Source organism: Pieris napi, chromosome 4 (genome assembly GCF_905475465.1).
Source record: "Pieris napi chromosome 4, ilPieNapi1.2, whole genome shotgun sequence".
Lineage (NCBI taxonomy): Eukaryota > Metazoa > Arthropoda > Insecta > Lepidoptera > Pieridae > Pieris > Pieris napi.
The window spans coordinates 12,504,425-12,526,580 of NC_062237.1; the positions used below are offsets into that span (position 1 = coordinate 12,504,425).

A 22,156-nucleotide genomic window follows, 5' to 3' on the forward strand; every position below is an offset into this window, starting at 1 on the left:
ATTTTAAGTTAAGTAAAATATTTTGTGTTAAGAGATCATCGCTATGCCAGGGAGAGAGTTCAAGGCAAACAGGTAAGACAGTTAAAACGGCTCAAGCTTAATATACTAATTCAATGGAAATTAGGAAAATAGTTTACCTTACATTCAAAATATATTTGACTTTTCTCTGAAAGTTCTTTAATCTTTTATACAATTTTGATTGCATCTTTCAGAATCTTACAAAATGTTTCTTCAGTATCGATTAATCGGAACAACACTAGTTAAGTCTACTAATGTCAATATTATACAATGAATGATGGAATGAAAAAAGCAAATGGCTGAACAGAAAAGCAATCGACATCCTTAATTTTGTAAAATATAATCCGATGTTATTACATGAATTATGAGCTCTTTATGATTATGAATAGCAAAATAAACATTACAAAGTAATAAATTAGCAGTATCATAGAATATTGGCTGTAATAATCGGTCTTAAAGACTTTAAAACTGAAAGTCCTGTCTAACCCAATTTAGAACTAGAGATTTGCAAAAATAAAAATCGTGCTTCCACCGAATCCATGTTCGTTTATTTTTGAGGTAAGTTCTTTTTTATTGTATTTAGTGCATGGCTTGTTTTTTGTGTGCTTTATTAAATTAAATAAAGCACATCGTCATCTATTTTTAGAACACGTACTTATAGGTAAATACCTAACAGTTACTTTATTGGCTTGTGTTATGCATGAAATGATAATATTATTTGAATTTCTAACGCAAGCAATTAAGGCTTGGGCTCATACTCGTCCTTGATATCGCATTTCATTTTTCAACAATATTTAATTTAATAAATACCTAAAATTACAGTTCATGTAAATACAAGTGATCGACGCTGGAGCCGCCCGCCTCCAATATGGAGCGAGGCCATGAGAAGCGTCATACCAAACATAAGGAGAAGCACAAGAAACATTCGCACAAGAAGCACAGGAGCAGCTCAGGTGGTACTCATGATCAATCTTATGCTACGAGTAACTCAGTTAAGCCCTTAGTAGAGTATTCAGATGTAAGCTCTGAAGACTTATCAGCCCCGGAGGCTGGTGAGATTGAGAGTGAGGCTAGCTCTATTGGCAGGCACATAGCTGATGATCTAGATCGAACTAGAAAATCACACTCTGTGCGCACATTTCTTGATAATAAGATATCAGTAACAACAACCAGTCGTCGGGATGAATACCCACCTGTTCGTGAATCATCAGCTGTGAGGACTAAACTTGACTTGGAGTATGAAAATGTTGATTATGATAGATACAAAAAGAAAGGTAAAAAGAAGAAAGACAAGAAGAAGAAAAAGAAGAAGTCAAAACATGTTTCAAGATCAGCTAGTCTTGAGAGTGTTTCACCAGATGATCATGTCTTAGAGAAAACTGTACCCAGACCTCCTAGTCCCCAGAGATATTCCCAAGTGCCTATTAGTGAATGGGAAAAGCCTTCATCACCTCTTCGCAATGGCTCCTGTTCACCTCTTTCTCCGACTACACCTCCAATGGCAAGAAGTAAATTAAGTCCTCTGAGGCATCGGGTTGAACATCACGATCATTTACTGCATTATTCACCGCATAGGGAACGTTCTCCTATTATTAGGTAAGTTTTATTAATCTCTTGTTATGAAATCATCTGATCTTATTCTTATTTTACCATGAGATACTGGTATTAGATAATATATTGATAAATGTGTATTTTTTTTTTCAATATTTGAAGTTTATTATTGTCTATTTTATATATAATGTAGTCACATAGTTTTTTTAACATTAATATTATAATGATCTTTTGCATGCTGACAGTATTGACTTATGGTAAGCATTGTTTATTTTATATGTAATTTTATTAAAATACTTAAAAGCAGATAAGATTAATAAAGTGCTATAAATTGGGTGTGGCCAATGCATATAAAATAAGAAATGTTATTTTTACAATTATGATTCAATTTAATTGTCAAATGTATAAGTTATGACTACTGTTTGAAAATGCAGAAAACAATTAGTTTTGAGTAACTTAATGATATTAGATACATTAACTTATTGAACTTTAACCCTTACAATGATAAATGTATATGCTGAAGTTAGTCACAAAATATTTAGATTTTTAGAAAAGTCTGCTTTTATTTGTATTATTACAGATTTATTTAAATTACTATATTTTCTATTGTTGTATTAGTAGTAATATTTTATTTAATTATTTTAGCAATTAGTTTTTTAATATAGATAAATTTCTTATGTCATTCAACTTATGTTGGCCATGGTTAAGTTCATTGAACTTAATGTTCTGTTGTTATGGATTTTTTAAATTTATTGCATAACCATAGATACAAGTCATATGGTGCATTGTATTATTAGGGTTGCCATGCAACACAGCTCAATCATTAATAATTTTTGATATAAAAATAGTTTAGAAATTTATCTTGCTATCACATGTGAGTCAAACACGCCATGTTTGCTACGTAAGTACGACCTTCTGACACAAGCCATTTGGAGTAATTGAAATACATAAAAAGTAATGACATTGATTATCCTAATTTCGTAACATGTTTAGGTAATGTTTTTTACATTTAGTTGTCATATAATATATAACATACATAAATTTTGTATTAACATTTATTTTAAAAATACATTTGTATAATTAATTAGCACATTATCTTCAGATAATTCAAATAAGTACAATAAAAACATATTAAACAACATTTATTGTGAGGACTCTTGATAATTTACGATATGATACTTTCAGAAAAACATGCTTATGTTATATGTAATATTAATATACTATTTTAAATGTTTATCAGTAAATTAAATAATGATATTCATAATCTTTATTTAGCAGTACAAGCACCAGACGCCGTCAGAAATCATCAACTCCTCGGACACCATCCATCCCATACCATGAGACTGTCACAATTGAATCTGACAATGACGATTACGATCGCTCTAGAAGGGATTATTGGCAAGAACCCCACAGGATGAATGAAATTATGATTATATCAGGTAAGACTCTTGTTAATTGTTAAGCCTGTTGCTGTAGCAATGGGATCGATACATTTCAATTAATTTACCTTTCATTATAAACATGAAAAATTGATTCAATCAATAATAATTGTTTTCATTAAATCAAACGTATGTAATGGTTTAATCACATTAAATAAATCCAAAATTTGTAAGAAGTAGTAGTTTTGGTGATAGTGGTTTCTATAATATAGTTACTATGGCAACTTCTTGTTTTTCCATATAAGTGTAATGTCAGTTGTTGTATTGTTTTGCATCAAATCATAGCATTGGTTTCTATAAATAATAAGATAAATTTAAAGTTCTTTATTCATGTTTATTCTATTGTGTTAGACATAAGTACTTGTGCAACATGTGGTCTAATTGGTTTCAGACTCACCTGTTCACGAGTCTCGAATGCGTGACTACAGTCCGCGACGGCATCGCAAGCGCAGTCCGCATAGACGTAGGAGCCGTGAAAGGGAACGCCATAGGGATCATCGTGTACATATACGGTAATTTAAACATATATATATATATATATATATATATGTCGCAGCCGACTAGCTTAATTAGCCGTTCAATCAACATCCTAGCCGCTTTACTTGACAGCTCGATGCCTGTTCAATTCAATTTAGTTCTACTTTCAGCAACCTAGCGCCGAAACTTCCGAAACTGATCGCTCATGATTTCCAAAGAAAAGTAATATGTTTCATGAAATATATTAAATACAGATTTTATGAGTCAGTTTATTAAATGTTGTAACAATCACTATGGCTGAATATCATTTAAACCGCAAGTTATATGGCGCTGTTTAGTATAGGCTAGGCTGTTGATTGAACGGCAAATTAAGCTAGTTGGCTGCGACATGTATACATCATAATATATTAAAGAGACCGGTTTAAAAGATTACCATTCTTTTGAAGTTGCTTAAAAAAGGTTTACAACAAATAATCATTTTTTCAGGTCAAATAGTCGTAGTTCAATGAAGCGTCGACGTTCGATGTCGCGCTCTCGTCGCCGGTCATCGTCACCGCCGAGACATAGGCCGAGGCATAAGGACCCCAGTCGGGATAGGCATAGGTAAACTTTTTAGCATTTCTTTATTATACAGCATAAAAATATTTTATGGGTTTTCACCAGACAAAACAATATGTTAATGAAACGGACGCATTGATGCGTCTGCCCATGCTGCAGTACATACATAGTTATGTTAATTTAATCAATATTTATATATATATTATGTTTTATTTGCAGAAGCAGACATGATTCCCCGAGTCCACCAACAGTACTCCAACGTAGAATTGACTTCAAAGAGAAAATCAGTGATACAAGTCTATTTGCTGAACTTGTCAAGGACAAACATAAACGGGCAAAGGTATTAATCCATGTGATTTTGAGTTAATAATAGTTTTAATTAATATTAGGTCATTTGCTTATCGACTTTATGAAGTCTATTGACATTGTAATTGGTTTTTTTTATTTCCTAAAATAAACCTCCAAATATTAATAAAATTGCATTACTTTAAGATTTACAATAAAGAAGTTTAAGTCACCCGATTTTAAGTTAATATCGGGATATTATTAGGTTTGACTTCTCCCCAAAACTTATATTTTGTCTAATAAATATATCTACATTTTTTTGTGTATCAGAAACTGCAAGAGATTCTAAACCAGAAGGAAGAGGAATCTCAAGGTGCCATATCCAGTACAGCATCTATCAACAACCCGGACATTCTCACTATTGATGAACTTTCCAATACTGAAACCGATAGTTTGACACAGGTAACATGAGCTAAAATACACAGATTGCTTTATGTAAAATAGATTTTTAAGAGCTAGTTGTTTCAAAATTATATTGCTTTCATAAATTTCTATGAGAATTGTTATTCGCCGAGAATTGAACACTGGTACACCTACTCTATTATTCATTAAAAAATCGGCCTACTTGTTTCATTTTAACTCCTCTTTTTATCAACAATGTAAACACTATTTGACATAAAAAAATACTAGTCAAAAGAGAGGGGGTATGTTTTGATGTGTACTGTAGTTTGGAAATATAATAAAATATAATTTTATATTTTTAGCAATTCGTTTTCTCTATTTAAACTATTTCAACAATATTGTAGTGTAAGGAAGTATATGTAAACTAAGATTGCTTAAATTTTTGCATAAGTTAGAAACTCTTTTCTGAGTCTGAAGTCAAATTTTTTGTGCTCGGTAAACTTTTTCGTTACAAAATCATGTTTGTTGATTTCAGGTATCCAAAGAAAATGGCGATTCAAATAAGGGACAAGATGTAGTGGACATTCCAATGCCGCTCCAGGAAGAGAGCCAGCCACCTTTGCCACTGTCTGAGCCAGAAACACCTTTAAAACCCCCTGATGATGTTGTCATTGCCAATGGAGATACTGCTAGTAATGGTTCAGAGGTATGGTTAAAATAGTTATTATTAGTTAAGTATGAATTTTAACATAAATAAATGCTTTGTTTTTTGTTTGTTCAAATATTTAATACACATGTCAGTCTAAAAGGTTATTTAAATGGTATTAAAAATTAGTGTATAATTAGTGCAATTTCTGTTACAAATTTTTTTTTTCGTCTTGGCACTTCATAATTATCTCAATACTTAACTCGGCCAGATTTTTCGTAGTGATGTAAATTTCACTTATGCAGTTTTACTAAAAAATATTTATAAAAAACTTCTTTGGTTCCATTTAATGGCACTGGCCAACTACTACCATGTGAAGTTATATAAAAAAATTACAAAAATAGTATTTTTTTTTGTCTCTTACAAGTTTTATCTATTGTCAGCCTGTGCCAGGATTTAGGAAATTAAATACAGTGATTTTTTTTTTTTTCAATAGAACACATCTACTCCACCTGTACAAGGTGTAAAACAAAGTATAGTGGAAAGTGTAGTTTTGAACAGCCAGCAGCCTCCTCTGCCTAAGCCTAAAAGCCTGACTAAATTGCCCATGCCACCTAACACGCAGGTAATTATTTTATAATAATCAACCAAATTATTGCAAATAAAAAATTTATTTAAGAAAGAAATTTCAAGCAGGTTTCTAATAAAAAGATTGTCTTTAAAAAAACAATTTTTTTCATGTATAATAATTAAACCGTAATCCAAACCATACCATATTCTGCATTCCAATGAGTCCAAGTATTTCCAAGGATAAAATTGTATTTTTTTATTAAAATGATAATTAGCTATTCTGTACAAGAAGGCAAACTGAAAGAATATTTTTTTTAAAGTGTTGCGTTAAATGTGTTGCAGGTGGAAGATCTTAAAACCCTGGCCAATGACAGTCCACTGAGTACTCCAACATTAAGCCCTGTCAAGAAACCTGAGAAGCCTAAAAAGACTGGAATCATGAATCTACCTATGCCACCTGGTTGGTTTTTTTATATACTATGTTGTAAATCATTTAAAAATGGACAAAAAAATTCCATCCATCAAAAAAACTCCCCTTTATAATGTTAGCATATACATTTATCGACATTGAAATAGCATCAAACCATTCAGTTTTTTTTTAATATCAATTTAAATTAAAGAATACATCTTATGGGTAATAAACAGATAAAAGAAGTATGTTTCATTCCATGTCAGTAAAAAAAAGGGTGCGTGTATTTATGTACGCACGTAAGAAGTTATACTTCTTTGGCATTATTAAAAATAGTTTTTGATTGCATGCAAATAATTAATTACAATTAAATAATCAAAGACTGGAAAAGGAGTCATTATAGTCAATAAAGTTCAGTTTACATTGGAAAAATTTAATAAATAAATATTTATTATTATTCTCTTACATTAAGTCTAACATAAATTCTATTATAATTCGAATGTTGTTTTTAAATTATGTCCAATGCCGTAGCATCTTCTGTGGGCAACTTCATGCTGATAATTTTGTGTAACGGTGCGCGCGCATCGTAAAATTTTACTCTCATCAATTTTTCATAACGCGCCTAAAGAAGTATACCTTCAAAAAGCCTTATACTATACTAGTGGACCCCACAGACGTTGTCCTGCATGATATATCAAGCTGTAAAAGTATGAAAGTACCGACTGCAGTGCCACCTGCCGGGCTGATTTGTGAATCTAAACCATTCCCAGATCCCCTTGAACACACACAAAAAATTTCATCAAAATCGGTCCAGTCGTTTGAGAGAAGTTCAGTGACATACACACTCACAGAAGAATTATATATATACTATATGTAAACTACTTTATAATACATATAATAAATAAATGTATAGATTAAAATAAGCCTGGGCTGTCCGCTTGGTGTGGTAAATAAATTCATATTACTAATGTTGCATTTATATATGAATATCGAATTTGCAGTGATACCAGGTTCAGAAGAATTGAGTGGAGATGAGTTGGAAGGATCCACACCACCGCCGGTGTCTAACTCCGATAGGTATTCACACGTTTTTACAAGGAAGAATAATAAGGATATACCGGTAAGTGTTTCCTTATGTATTGTTAACATTTTATAGACCTTCCTACATCTAATCTTTACACCAGCTTATATATACATATAACACAGAGGTCCTAGAATGCGTTATTAGTGAAAAAAGAAGTTATTTCGCTTTTAAATATTTTGGTACTCTATTAAATAAATTATATATTGAATTGATTGGCTTTATTTTATTCCTGAATCCTAACAAATTAGTATCGACGTAACTTAGAAACAGTACATAAAGAAAAGAATAATAATTGGTTATAAATTCCTTTCTTATCCCTTATACCCATGCATTATTTACGAGTTTCGCATTTTTGCACTACCCACATTGTTAATTATTAATATGTTATTTTCAGTCTGCTGCAAAACTGAAAAGGCCGCGGATCCTAAAACGGCGTGGGTCAAAAGTAGTCCCCGTCGCAACGAGCACGCATCATGCCAAGGATTGGGGAGAGAAATGTGTTGATGGCTTCCAGGTATTGTGTCATTTTTTCACACTTATTCAGTGTATATAGCCCAATAGTTTTGAGTATACCGAAAATATTGTCTTGTATATATATATAAATTTATCTATGAGACTTGCAAAGATTTATCAATTTTATTTATGCTATTTAATAATTTCAGGTCATAACCCAAATAGGTGAGGGTACTTACGGTCAAGTGTACAAGGCCAAAGATAAAAACACTGGTCAACTGGTTGCCCTCAAAAAAGTAAGATTAGAAAATGAAAAGGAGGGATTCCCAATCACAGCCGTGAGGGAAATTAAAATCCTCAGGCAGCTGAACCATAAGAATATCGTTAATTTGAGGGAAATTGTCACGGACAAACAAGATGCTATGGACTTTAGAAAGGTTGCTTTTTTTTTTTATTTGATTTGTTATAATTTTTAAATGTTCTTCTCATTTACATTCTCTTTCGAAAATATTTGTATTGTTAATTATCAATTAGTAATTATTTTAATACACCTTTTGATCTTGTCTGTCAGAATTAATTAATAATTTTTTCACGAAGCTTTAACAACTGCAGTGTGTTGCATTATGTTACGCTAATACATTATTAAACAAATTTCAGGACAAAGGCTCGTTCTACTTAGTATTTGAGTACATGGACCACGATCTCATGGGTCTACTCGAGTCCAAAATGGTTGATTTCACCGAGTCCCACAATGCCTCCATAATGAGACAGCTTTTGGACGGCTTGGCTTACTGTCATCGGAAGAACTTTCTACATCGGGATATCAAATGCAGTAATATTTTGATGAATAATAAGTAAGAAATTTTAAAATTTTAGTCAGAGTATAGGTATGTTATCTAAAGCTGGCGGCTTCAACACATTTACACTTTGTACTTGTGTAGTGTCTGTGAATAAGCGCGAGACGTGATGTCAAACTGAAATACAATCACAAATACATCACGAAAAGACTGTCCGTCTCTCTCGCGCTCGGTCAAGCTTATGAGTATAAAAGAGACAGTTATTGTTTTTCTTTTGCTACTGTTTATGTTGATCTTTACTGTCTTATATTATTATTATTTTATACATGTTGATCTTTTTTCAAACATTACCAGGGCAATCTCGTGAAATGGTGCACAATGTTTTTAATTATTTTAAGCATCTTAATAAAAGCAGTTTAATGAAAAAAATTTATATTTAATTTGACATCAGATGCGACTGGGGTTTCTAAGAGGAGTATTGAAAGAATAGTTAGTAAAGTAAAAGTGAAGTGTGTTGAGCTAGATGGAGCTTATGTCGAAAAATGAAAAATTATTTACACGAACTACTCTTTCACGTTCTTGGTCTGGCTTAGAACTTTTGGATCCACCCTCGTATGCACCTAATAATTATATGTATTTGACACATTTTTATTCATTTACAACCCACCCAACCTTACTAAAACCAGAGTGGACTAAAATGTATAGCATGGCAAAAAAATCATATTTTGAAACATACTGTGTGAAATTGCATTAGTGTGAGTACTGTGAACCCGCCAGCTTTCGATAACCGACCTATACTTCATGTATGACACTGCTAACAATTTGTGACCAGAGGAAATAAATCTAAGATATTTTTTTTTATTCTAAATATGAATTATATAAAAAAAAAAACAATATTTCCTTAATTACAGTTTATAAATGTGTTGTTTTTCTCTATATAGTATGATGTAATAATAGATATCTCAATGTTAATATAACTAATTTCAGAGGTGAGGTAAAACTTGGCGACTTCGGTCTCGCGCGGCTCTGGTCGGCAGAAGACAGACAGCGGCCATACACCAACAAAGTGATCACTCTGTGGTACCGGCCACCTGAATTGTTACTCGGTGAAGAGCGATATGGTCCATCAGTTGATGTATGGTCCATGGGGTGTATCTTGGGGGAATTGTTCCAAAAACATCCAGTGTTTCAGGTAATTCATCGAAAGATATACAGTAAACCTCTTTATAAAACGGTACTCTTATGGTAGGGGAGCCCACGATGCTAAATGGGGATTTACTCGAGCGTCGTAGAGACCTATTGGGATGCAAAGCTTAGATAAAAAGAAGTAAAAAATGTTATATGATAAATTCCTTTTCATCGGTGGGGGAAGCGGCTATAGATAGTTAAATATGTAAAAAAAAACTGTTGCATGGACATCCTCGAGCGCGTCAGATATTGATAGCACCTATGCCCTACGTATTTTTAATAATGTACGTATGTTAATCTGATCGTTTGCATGATGCGGGTGGTTGTATTTAAGGGTTGAAAATGAAAAAAAAAAAATTATCGAGCGCGTCAGATTTTCTAAGGGAGTGTTAAGTGCACCAAAAAAAAAGCTCTCATTCACTAATCTGACGATTTCGATGGGACGCAAACCCACGGCCATTTTCATAATATGCAAAAAAAAATCGCAATTTTGAAATACTCAAGCGCGTCAGATTAAGATATATGTGGTTCATCTTTATGTTCTAAACGTACTGTCTCATAATCTGACGATTATCTAGAAGGATTCGCCTGATCTGACAAAAAAAATTTAGAAAAACGATTCACCGAAAGGGCCATCCCTGCAACTTCCCGCTACTTCCATTCCTGGGCGCTTAACATGTCTATGCATTTGAGCTCTCCCAGCTCGAAAGTCTGATAGAATTTACACAGAACACTATTTTTGGAATTTTCAAACCGCAATAACTTTTGAATGGATCAAGCAATTTTCACGCGGTTGGCGGCATTCGACGCAGTTTTATCATCATCATAAGTAATTTTGCAATTTTAATTGATAAAACCACAAATTTCGGAGTAATCTCAAAAAAACACTTTTTCGGGTTTCTTTCCTTCATGCTATCTCTCGAACTAATCAACCGCTTTTGACGAGCTTGGTGGCGATCGACGTGGTTTTTCAAACTCAAAGGCGGATTAGTTTTTGAAGTTGATCAATAAAGAAACCACTTAAAAAAAAAATATTTCTTATTTTTTTAAGATTTTTCAAAATTTCTCAAAATCTATCGGTCCAAATCGGTTCAAATTCACAGGAAATGTAATTTTTAGGGAAATATTTAGAACGCCGTTTAGTAGATTCCGATCGGTTAAAGGAAATGTAGGCATCACGCAGCTGCACGCATTTAACTTTATCGACGATTTTTTGTTATTTCGGCTTGCGGAAATCGTCAGATTATATATTTTTCATTATTCTTGAATTATTTCCTTCTAATAATTTCTGATGGTCAATTTTTTTTTACTAATCTGATCCTGTCTCCTTCACGGGCGGCCTTATATATGGGCCTCATATTTTGTGGAGGTACTTAACCGGGTACAAGGTATCCCCCTATATATTAATCTGCCGCGCTTTAGTAAATCCCGAAATCCCCTCTTGGGCTCCCCTACCATTATGACGCATTTTTATACATATTACGCGATTTCAGTTCCTCGTATAACACAGGTATTTCCCCATATAAGGTGGGGATTGTACACGTTATATTTCTGTACTGACATTTTTAACGATTTATACACACTATTTCGTTCGTAACAAGAAAAGAACAGTTAAACGTGAATCGTTTATACATAACGCGTCCTACAAACGCGTTATACGAGAATACTACTAAAATGCGTTTCCTATAATCGCGGAACCAATCTACCGTGTTTTGGAAGGGATTACTGTATTTAAAGACTTATAGGCTAATTAATTGAAAAAATTCTTTGATTGACAATTAAACTGATTGATTTTTTTTAATTATAGATTCTTAATTTATTTGAGAATGTTTTTCTAGATATGATTTTTTAAAAATCTGGTGGGAAGTAGAATGTAAAATTGCAGTTTTATAGTACTCGTAAATTTGTTACTACTATTTTAAATCTGTCAAATAGTTTTTACATGAGGCGAATTATTTTATTTTCCATGACTTCTGTTTATATGTCCCAATGTCAATTGCTGCAGTTGGCGACTTCGCTTGCCTACAATAAAAAAATGAACCTTGATATATAACATCGTACTAAAATTACAGTTTTACGAATTTTTTAAAGGCAGATTGTATTTTCTTTAACACATGCTGTGATGTATTCCAGGCTAATATGGAAATGATGCAACTCGAAATGATATCTCGGGTGTGTGGCACCCCCGTCCCAGGTGTGTGGCCGAATGTCGTAAATCTGCCTCTATGGCACACGTTGCGGCCGAAACGGTTCCATAAGCGATGTGTTCGCGAACACTTTGCGTTTATGCCCGCCGCGGCGTTACACTTGCTCGATCGGATGCTCGAGTTGGATCCGGATAAGAGAATCACGGCCGAGGAGGCCTTAAAAAGCGCTTGGTTGAAGAGTGTTGTCCCGGAACAGTAAGTATTAATATAATATGCTGTAATGTGATATAATTGATATATATGTATATGATACAGGTTGAGCGTAAAATAATACAAACAAAATTGTGACCTTCAGTAGCCCAAGGTTAAAGATAAGATTAATTATATATGGGTTTTTATCACGTTCGTAATTTTTACGAGCCATCGTTAACTTAATTATAAAAAATTTCAGAATGCCAGCACCAGAATTGCCGACATGGCAAGACTGCCACGAGCTGTGGTCCAAGCAGCGCCGGCGTCAGCAAAGAGAACAGGAGCAGGGCAAGTCCAAGTACTCCGAAGACAAAGACTTCAAACAAAATGAGTCCTCAAATCAATCTGACTCTAGCTACAAAAGTGAATATAAATCAGACTTAAGACCCGAGCAGAATCAGGAGGCTGGACAAGTTAAATAGTATTTGGAGTACTATGGATACTATCGATAGTATTCATATTTTGGAGAAGTTTTATAACTTGCACATTGGTCCAAAAAGGGTTTTCTATACAAATAGTGTTGACTGAGAAGTACTATTCTTAGTTTCAAAAGTGTTTTGAACTAATAAGTCCAAATGTATTTTATGGCTGTTATCAGTGTTCAGTGAGCTATGTACTATGTGTTCCAAATAGTTATTTTTTACTTGGAGTCATGTTTTTGTGGTGAAGGGTTTTGGTGTATGATAATCTACTGGTGGACCCAGACACAAGAGACTATATCAAGGTCAAGTAAATAGATTTTATTAGCTATGTACTGCCAGACTTTGAAGTATGGTTAGTGGATTGTATGTGCTCAGATGTTCCAATAAAATAACAATTCTTGATGAACTGTTGTTAGTCTAATTACTTAGGTTAATCCATATGTCATTTTGTCATAGTAATGCAAAAATAAATCAACTAAAAGATTAAATTAAAAGTTCGCAATTCCCATAATTATTTTTTTCTACTAATAGTTTTTCTACATCAGAGTTACAAACATGATTTCCTCGACCATTAAAGTTTAGCTACCAAAAATAAATTTCATATAAAATACAGGCGTTTATACGCCGTCTTTTATTAAATGCAGAGCGAAAACCAAAGCACTGAGCGTCGCGCTTGTTACCTATAGAAGGATTTGTAATATATGTAAATATTAGTTATTATTTTGAAATATGACTTGAGTATCTTCCAATAGCTAATTATAAGCATAAAGGAGTGACGCATACAATACCCAGGAGAATAATAAAGAATTGTCATCAAATTCTGCTGTTTTATATTTAAAAGACTGCAATTTTTTATTTGGTTTAAGGAAACAATATTTTCAAAGTTAAATACGAGTTCCATAGTAGCTTATACATTATATATTAAAATTTTTATCATGTGAAATATATTTGGCCTAGTAATTTACACTTTTTATTCACCTCCCTCCCAGGGTTTTACTTGAGTAAACCGAATCCATTATTGACAAAAATCTACCACAAGACTACCAAGCTACGGGCGGAAACACCTGAATATCCTAGTTTCGAAAAGTGATAGTTTAAAATTTTAGTCTTCTATCTCCCAGTTACTAATATAATGTTACTTTTTGTATATATGTAGCTTTATATTTTGTTTAAAGATTCTTTCGCTAGGCCAGCTATTAGAGAAATGGAAACAAAATATATACACTCCCATTTTTGATTTATTATAGTTTAGTGATAACATCACAACAATTTAGCTATAAGTGTCTGTGATCTTAATTTTCGTAGTTTGGACAGTTCTCATATTATAAAGTTGAATTATTTTATGAAAACTGTCATAACTGCAACAAAGCTGTTGGCATTTAATTTTAGTTATTATTTGATTCACATGAAATGATTGTAAATATTTTATCCATTTGTCATATTATTATGTATCTCTATATGAACAATGTGATTTGAAATTTTTCCAAGGAAATGTAATTTATTCTGCAAAAAATATTTGTTTTAGTCACAAATTAAGTATATTGTACAGGGTTAAGTAATTAAGTTACTTTTATTTATAATTGAACTTAATTTGTGAGCAGAGCTCCTGTACTAAATTAAATGCATTTGCATTGCTCTGTTTTCCCTTTAAATTATATTAAACAAATATAAAATTTATTGGGTTTAATTTGGTGGTGCTTCAAAATAATACAATCTATTTATGTAATATTATATAAGGCAAGGCAAACTGATTTCACCGATGTTCTTAATTATTGAATTTCCAAAAATGTTCAACATTTTGAGGACTTCTTTTGGTGCCTCCAAGCAAGCTTATAAATTATTTCATCATGCCTATTTATAATAAATTCTCAAAACTTAAAAATGTGTGCTATAAGTCGGTGTAATCAAATCTGGTTATATCTTGCAAAGACCGTTATGCATGTGGCCTTTTAGAATAAAAGTTGAAGCATTGCCTTAGATACAGCGAATTAAGACAAAATTGTAAAGATGTGTACAGTAGTGTATAATAGATGATAATGACAGTTATAATCCGGAGTTCAGGCTTGAAGATTGTTGAGATAGATGTATATTTGAAGTTCCTTGTGAATAGATATCAAATACAATATATTTATTTGTTTTGCTGTGGTAAGACTGACGTGTCCCTAGAACTCTGGATTGTTATATTATTGTATAAATGTATCTAAATTTTTTATTATAATTATTTTAAATGGAGATGTTTGTTTCTAATGTTAACTACATACCAATTTACAATAATATCAATTAGTAGGAACAGATATAAAATACCACTGTCATTGGATATTTGAAGTGAAATTAGCCTACTTGAAATTTAGTTTGTACCAAACAGAGCGAGTAACAATGTTGATAATTAAGTTAATTCATTCTATTTGTACCACTATTGGAAAAAATAATAGTTATATAATTTTTCAATATATTTTCTTATCCTAAAAACACATACATAATTTTGTTGCTAGTGTTAGTAAATAACAATATAGAGTAGTGAGTTTAGAGACACTAGTAGGTACTAGCTGCTCCTACTACTACAAAATACTGAAACTTATTTAAATGAAATCAATATATTATGTTCCAAAAGAATATAGAGGTGTAGACTTGCTCAATTTCATAATAAAAAATATATAATAGCAAACACAATAAACGCTAGGCCCATATAAATCAATTCATAATAATTGAGAACAAAACAAAAGTCAGTAAAACTCTTAACATAAATATTAAACCTGTTTTGTATTTTGTACTTCCAAATGAAAACTATTTTTAGGCATCTTTTTCTCAATTGTTACTTTGGAATAATATTTAATACATGCTTGTAACGGGTGTCTCAGTAAGAGTGCACTTTTTGATTTTAAAAATAAAAACAAGTATTATATGACAGAGTTGTGATATTTTTATTGTATTGTAAAGAAGACATGTTCCAATTAAGTATGGAATAAAATATCCGGCAAATGACGCCCATGGCTCCGATTACAGGCCATTAATCTTTTCATTAATTTTCCAAGACTTGCACAGAGATGTGGCTGTACCTTCTGGATGACGCGTTGGATTTCCGATTTGAACTCGGGAACTGTTTCGGCTTTATTCGCATAAACCCGAGATTTCACAAAACCCCATAGAAAAAAATCGCACGGCGTTAAATGGCACTATCGTGGTGGCCATGGAAATGCGCTTTATCGGTGAAAATGACTTTTTTTACGAAAAACTATCATCGACTTCACTTTGCTCCAATACCCATTGAACGAATTGCCGGCGCTTTCCGTGGTCTGCTAGTTTGAGCTCCTGAGTCAACTGAATCTTGTACGCATGAAGGAGGTCTTTAGTCAAAATTCGCTGCGTAGTGCTTCGTGAAATTTGAAGTTGTTGAGAACGATGTCGAATTGATGTTTTCCGCGATACTCTCGTTTACAGCAGCAATGTTTTCAAGAGACCGACCGGTATGTTGATTGTTGACGCAAAGGATTCTTATTATCCACTATTCGAATGATTGACACATTAGGTGCACTTTCTCGGCTGAAAATTGAAGTTTGGCGAAGTTTTCGAGAGGTTTCAGCGTAACTTTCCCCATTTATATAATGAGTTTTCACAATTATAACGCGTTGTTCTTTCGAAAAGCGCTCCATTTTTAATAATCGGAATAAACTAGAGCTGTAGCAAACCGTATGTATTCGTTACTGAGTAACGAGTACGCCATCTAGTACCGAGTAACGAAACGTTACTCACAAATACATTTCGTTACTCGCATCTTTCGTAGTATGAGTATCTACATGTTTCAGTTTACGCAAGTACTATTGATGTGTGTATAGAAACATTTGCTGATCGTATGTTTTACGCATGCGCGAGCATATTCGGTGAATTTAAAAACGTACATTACAAAGAGCGATGTTTGTTTATTATGTGAAGTAGGTATAATTTGAAAATTCGTCGTCGTCCAAGTTTTATTTTTTACAGATGTTTAATTTTATTCTAAGCAAAAATATTTTTATGTTGATTTATCGTTAGAATGCTATTCAAGTATTATTATCAATAAATAATTTTCGATACCTATTTGTTGCTTTTCCATTATAATTGATGCATATGCAATAGATTGCGATGTTATTGATATATAACATTAACATTTAAAAGTGCTCACGGTTAAAAGTGTCAAAATAGTAAATCCGAATTTTTTAAGAGAAGTAACGAGTAACGATACTATAGTAACGAGTACTAATTGTTATAGTAACGAATACATACGGGTACGCTTTTTTTCGTTACTTTTACACCTCTAGAATAAACAGAGGTGACAGCTGTCAAATTTCAGAGTTGCCACTTGCATGAAAAAGAAATCCTATTTAAATAAGTGCACTCTTACTGAGACATCCTCCTATACAGGCACTTATTAAATATTAACACCACTACTAACAAACTGTTTTAGCTTAGCTGTAATGAATCAATGTGATTCACATTTGTGATAATTATCACATTTAAAATAGAAATTATTATTCGGCATTGGAGATGACGATCTCTTTAAGTCATGGACGTTTTCAGATCATAATAGTGAAGCTATGTTTCGTCCATAGTTTTGAATCGAGCCAAAAATCGTCCAAAATCTTGTTGTAACAAAAATAAACAGCTTTATGAAATTCTTAGTCTTGTTTGATTCTGCGTTAGAAAGCGTTCTGAACACCCAGCGCGTTGTCACAAAAGATGCTAACTCGTACAGAATGTTCCCCCTTGAGACCAACATCCACTACCTCTTAATATCTATGAAAAACTTCTTAAGTGTTAGTTATAGACTCAGTTTAATTGACGAGGCGACGCGAGTGTGGACGAACGGTGCGTTTGTGTCGCGACTCAAAGGACGTTTGAGGCGAAAGCATCAACCACAGTCCACACTCGCTAGTCGCTCACTTTGTTGTTAACTACTACACTGTAAGGACGCGCGCGTTTTCTGATCAATAATCTTAATTTACCAGCTTCGTAGTAAAATTTTTCAAGCAGAAATATTTTCTTACCACGAGTTAAGTTTGGTGGCGGTTGTTGGAAGGATGAGGAATCGAATATTTTTTTTATTTACAGAACATATAAATATATCGCTAGTATCGGAGACAGCATTCTGTAGGCGCAAGGTCTTTGATAACGAGAATTTGCGCAACATACTGGTACTAGCCCTTGGTTTTGCATACAACCTATGCCTTCGCCGTCGTATATATCCAATAGGTACAAGGAAACTTAGTCCTTAGAGCACGTTTTGGTTGCACAGGTTTGGTTATAAAGGTATCGTGTAAATTTATTTTGTATGCGCTCTTACATAAGGCAGTATTTAGCTTCATGCGGAACCCAAACAGACGAGTTACACTCTTAAATACTTCTAACCAAAGCGTTGTACAAGCTTGAGATGGCTTTAATATTAGTGAACGTTGTTTCCCTTCAAAACACAAATCCCATTCTAGCGTTTGTTTTTTTCTTGCTTAGCTAAAGTTAGGTTACATAACTGCAAGGGTCATAAAATTATTTTTATGACCCTTGCAGCATGGCACTCCCACTATTACTAGTGGGAGTGCCATGCTGTTGCCTTCGGGTTTCAGCCAAATGGGCAGGCACGACCGGGGCAGTACCACTGTCTCTCAGAAAACCGGCGTGAAGTGATGCAATAAGTTTGCCTTATTGTACTCGCGTTTCGTGCGGTGAGAGAGACTCCCGGAGCCCATTTCCCCCCCCCCCCCCCCCCTCTACAAGAAATATGAAGGTGCAGAAAAAAAGACAGAATCTACCCCAGGGGGGTACCACACGCGCTCGCGGTGGAGAATCCCCCTCTGGGCGTCCAACACCGGGACACTCTGCGCCCGGTGGTGGACGCACAGGCTGCCCTTCGTATTCTGGGGGGGGCAATTCTGCGCTCGGAAAAAATAACATAATTCGTTCTCGGGGCAAACGGAGCAAACCTACAAAGGCACCCCCGTCCACACTCGCCGTGGACTTCACAAATGTTAGGGGGCTCAATACCAATATCAACGCAGTCCACTACCATTTAGAGACTGCGAAGCCGGCCTTGCTCTTTCTTACCGAGACTCAGATTTCCTCCCCGGCTGATACTTCCTACCTCTCCTACCCGGGGTACAAATTAGAACATTCATTTGTGCCGCGGGCGGGAGTTTGCGTGTACGTCAGAGAGGATATCTGTTCTCGTCGCCTCGGGACGCTTGAAGGAAGGGACCTATCTAACCTCTGGCTGCGCGTAGACTGCGATGACCATCCGCGATTCTACGCATGCCTGTATAGGTCCCATAGCGGAAATATCGAAACTGACCGACTCATTGAGCACATCCAAATGGCTACAGATTCCCTGCTCGAAAGGGTTCCTACCGCTGAAATCGTGATACTTGGCGATTTTAACGCCCACCATGCCGATTGGCTCGGCTCTGAAACTACCGATCACGCGGGAAGATCCTTTCACGACTTTGCTTTAGCCTACGACCTGACACAAATGGTCCCTGCGATTACGCGAATACCAGATGTGGATGGTCATAAACCCTCTTTGTTGGACCTTCTGCTGACTTCACATCCGGAGAACTATCAAGTCTCTGTTGACCCGCCATTGGGTTCATCAGATCATTGTGTGGTCCGGAGTACTGTGCCATCTACGCGCCCTTCACGGCCCCGCTTTATGGGTTGTCGCCGTATTTGGCACTATAAGTCAGCAGATTGGGACGGGATGCGGTCTTTCTTTGCGTCCTACCCTTGGGGGCCTATGTGCTTTTCGCCGGAAGCTCCAGATTCCGTCGCCGCCTCTGTCGCCGAAGTGGTTCTGCAGGGCATGGAACTCTTTATTCCATTTTCTGCGGTGCCGATCGGTGGCAAGTCTCAGCCCTGGTTTAAACGTTCTTGCAAGGCGGCCTCGCGTCGAAAGCGAGAATGCTTTAAGGCATGGGCGGAAGCGGCGAAATCTCGTGATGCCAATACCAGCGAACTTAAAACAGCATATAACTCAGCCTCCAGGTCCTTCAAACGAGAAATCACTAAGGCAAAGTCAGAGCACATTGCCAGATTTGGCGAGAGATTGGCCCAACTCCCTTCAGGGACTCGAGCCTTCTGGTCTCTCGCCAAAGCTGTCCAGGGGAATTTTTGTCAGCCCTCCATTCCGCCACTGCACAGGGAGGATGACTCTCTGGCCCACACTGCGAAGGAGAAGGCCGACCTTTTGGGCTGTCTCTTCGCGTCCAACTCGACTTTGGATGACCGAGGGAGATCACCACCGACCATTTCGCGGTGTGATTCCTCGATGCCGGAAATCACATTCCGGCAACGTGCTGTCCGCAAAGCACTATCTTCCTTGGACATTCATAAGTCGAGCGGGCCGGATGGTATCCCCCCAATTGTGCTGCGTACTTGTGCTCCTGAGTTGGCTCCGGTCTTAACGCGCCTTTTCCGGTACCTGTACTCGCTCGGCACTGTCCCGAAGTGCTGGAAGACCGCTTCGATACATCCGATCCCAAAAAAAGGCGATCGCTCTGATCCGTCCAACTATCGCCCAATAGCTATAACCTCCTTGTTCTCCAAAATAATGGAAACCATTATTAATTGCCAGCTCTTGAGTTATCTAGAGGGTCACCAGTTGATTAGCGATTCTCAGTACGGCTTTCGTCGTGGTCGCTCAGCTGGTGACCTCCTTGTATACCTTACCCATAGGTGGGCGGAAGCAATTGAGTCCAAGGGGGAGGCGCTGGCGGTAAGTTTGGACATAGCGAAAGCCTTCGATCGGGTGTGGCACAGAGCACTGCTCTCGAAGCTTCCAGCCTATGGGCTTCCCGAGAAATTATGCGATTGGATCTCCAGCTTTCTGGCCGATCGGAGCATCAAGGTCGTCATCGACGGAGCATGTTCCGACCTTAAACCCGTGAACGCTGGGGTCCCACAAGGCTGTGTTCTATCCCCGACCCTATTTCTTCTGCATATCAATGATATGTTGCAACTTAACAACATTCACTGCTATGCGGATGACAGCACTGGGGATATTCTTTACACTGGCCGGGCAGGTATTTCTCGGGCAGTTGTTGATGAGTACCGGAACAAACTTGTGTCTGAAGTCGAAACTCTACTACGTGGAGTCTCAGACTGGGGCAGACAAAACCTAGTCCAATTTAACCCCAAGAAGACACAAGTTTGCGCGTTTTCCGCTAAAAAAACACCCTTTGTCGCTACTCCTCTTTTCGAAAACACTCTTCTTAAAGCCACAGCCAGCATTGGAATACTTGGCGTTGACATATCGAACGACGTTCAGTTTCGCGGTCACTTGGAGGGAAAGGCTAAATTAGCCTCCAAAAAGCTTGGTGTGCTCAGCAAGGCGAGGCGGTACTTCACTCCGGGCCACCGTATGCAACTATATAAAGCGCAAATTCGGCCCCACATGGAGTACTGCTCTCACCTCTGGGCGGGGGCTCCCCAGTACCAGCTCCTTCCACTTGACCGTATACAACGCAGAGCGGTTCGAATCGTCGACGACCAATCCCTCTCCGAGCGGCTTGATCCTTTGGCGTTGCGTAGAGATGTGGGGTCACTCTGCATCTTCTACCGCATTTACCATGGAGAGTGTTCAGAGGAGTTGTTCGGATTAATACCTGCAGCTGAATTTCATCATCGGACGTCGAGACAGAATACGAAATTCCACCCGTATCACCTCGACGTCCGCCGTTCCACAACTGAGCGTTTTTCAAGGCAGTTTTTGCCGCGCACAACCACTATGTGGAACCAGCTGCCCACTGAAGTATTTCCGAACCAATTCGACTTAGGGTCCTTCAAGAAAAGAGCGTACCTATTCTTAAAAGGCCGGCAACGCACTCGCGAGCCCTCTGGCATTGAGAGTGTCCATGGGCGGCGGTATCACTTAACATCAGGTGAGCCTCCTGCCCGTTTGCCCCCCGTTCTATAAAAAAAAAAAAAAAAAAAAAAAAATATTAACAGAACAAGTTTTCTCACAAATAGATTTCATCAAGCAAGATGTATTAAATACTGGAAGAGCGATTTATAATAAACAACTCTTTATCTTCATCATCTGATGAAAATCAAGAAATGCAAGTGAAGTTCTTGGGATCATTTTCTAGTTCTAAATGAGGTTCTAAGTTAATTGTCTATTTGAAATGATTTATAATAAATTACTGCATTAAGTAATTTACGATTGATTTATTTTTCATGACATATTTTCCTATTTTAAAAACCCGATGAATAAACATATTCTTCACACAAAAACTAATATACTTCATGTTCATTCATACTAAGGGCGTAAATAAAAATTATACAGTATTGAGATCATTTAATCCAATTTCTCCAGTATTCCCTACTTGACATGATTCCGGTAGAACCATACCTTATGGCTGTCAATTTCTTTCTTTTCTTTAAAATGAGACTGTATCACCTTATAACTATGCATTGAACATATCACCGAATCCTTTAAG

At 35.9% G+C, this 22,156-nt stretch overlaps 1 protein-coding gene across 3 annotated transcripts; it reads left to right on the top strand.

Moving 5' to 3' along the window:
* Nucleotides 1-250: 250 nt before the first annotated feature.
* LOC125049051 (cyclin-dependent kinase 12) lies at nt 251-14,930 on the top strand. Of its 3 annotated transcripts, XM_047648118.1 has the most exons (18): nt 251-576; nt 841-1,614; nt 1,815-1,826; nt 2,848-3,008; nt 3,400-3,520; nt 3,972-4,088; nt 4,263-4,383; nt 4,659-4,790; nt 5,266-5,436; nt 5,873-6,001; nt 6,289-6,406; nt 7,357-7,475; nt 7,834-7,953; nt 8,102-8,329; nt 8,550-8,746; nt 9,677-9,881; nt 12,011-12,279; nt 12,476-14,930. In XM_047648118.1, the coding sequence occupies exons 2-18, from the start codon at nt 887-889 to the stop codon at nt 12,696-12,698; spliced, it is 3,171 nt and encodes a 1,056-aa protein (XP_047504074.1). In that variant the 5' UTR covers nt 251-576; nt 841-886; the 3' UTR covers nt 12,699-14,930. The 3 variants fall into 3 exon arrangements, with proteins under 3 accessions (XP_047504074.1, XP_047504076.1, XP_047504075.1); XM_047648120.1 differs by lacking the exon at nt 1,815-1,826 and having other exon boundaries at nt 252-576; XM_047648119.1 differs by lacking the exon at nt 1,815-1,826 and having other exon boundaries at nt 253-576; nt 2,845-3,008.
* Nucleotides 14,931-22,156: the final 7,226 nt, after the last annotated feature.

What these genes read in the sequence shown, in the direction of transcription:
- LOC125049051 (XM_047648118.1), top strand. Translation starts at nt 887, where the DNA reads ATGGAGCGAGGCCATGAGAAGCGTCATACCAAACATAAGGAGAAGCAC. An exon ending in GATCATCGTGTACATATACG is followed by an intron (nt 3,521 to 3,971) that starts GTAATTTAAACA and finishes TCATTTTTTCAG; the next exon opens with GTCAAATAGTCGTAGTTCAA. An exon ending in CCCAGTCGGGATAGGCATAG is followed by an intron (nt 4,089 to 4,262) that starts GTAAACTTTTTA and finishes TTTTATTTGCAG; the next exon opens with AAGCAGACATGATTCCCCGA.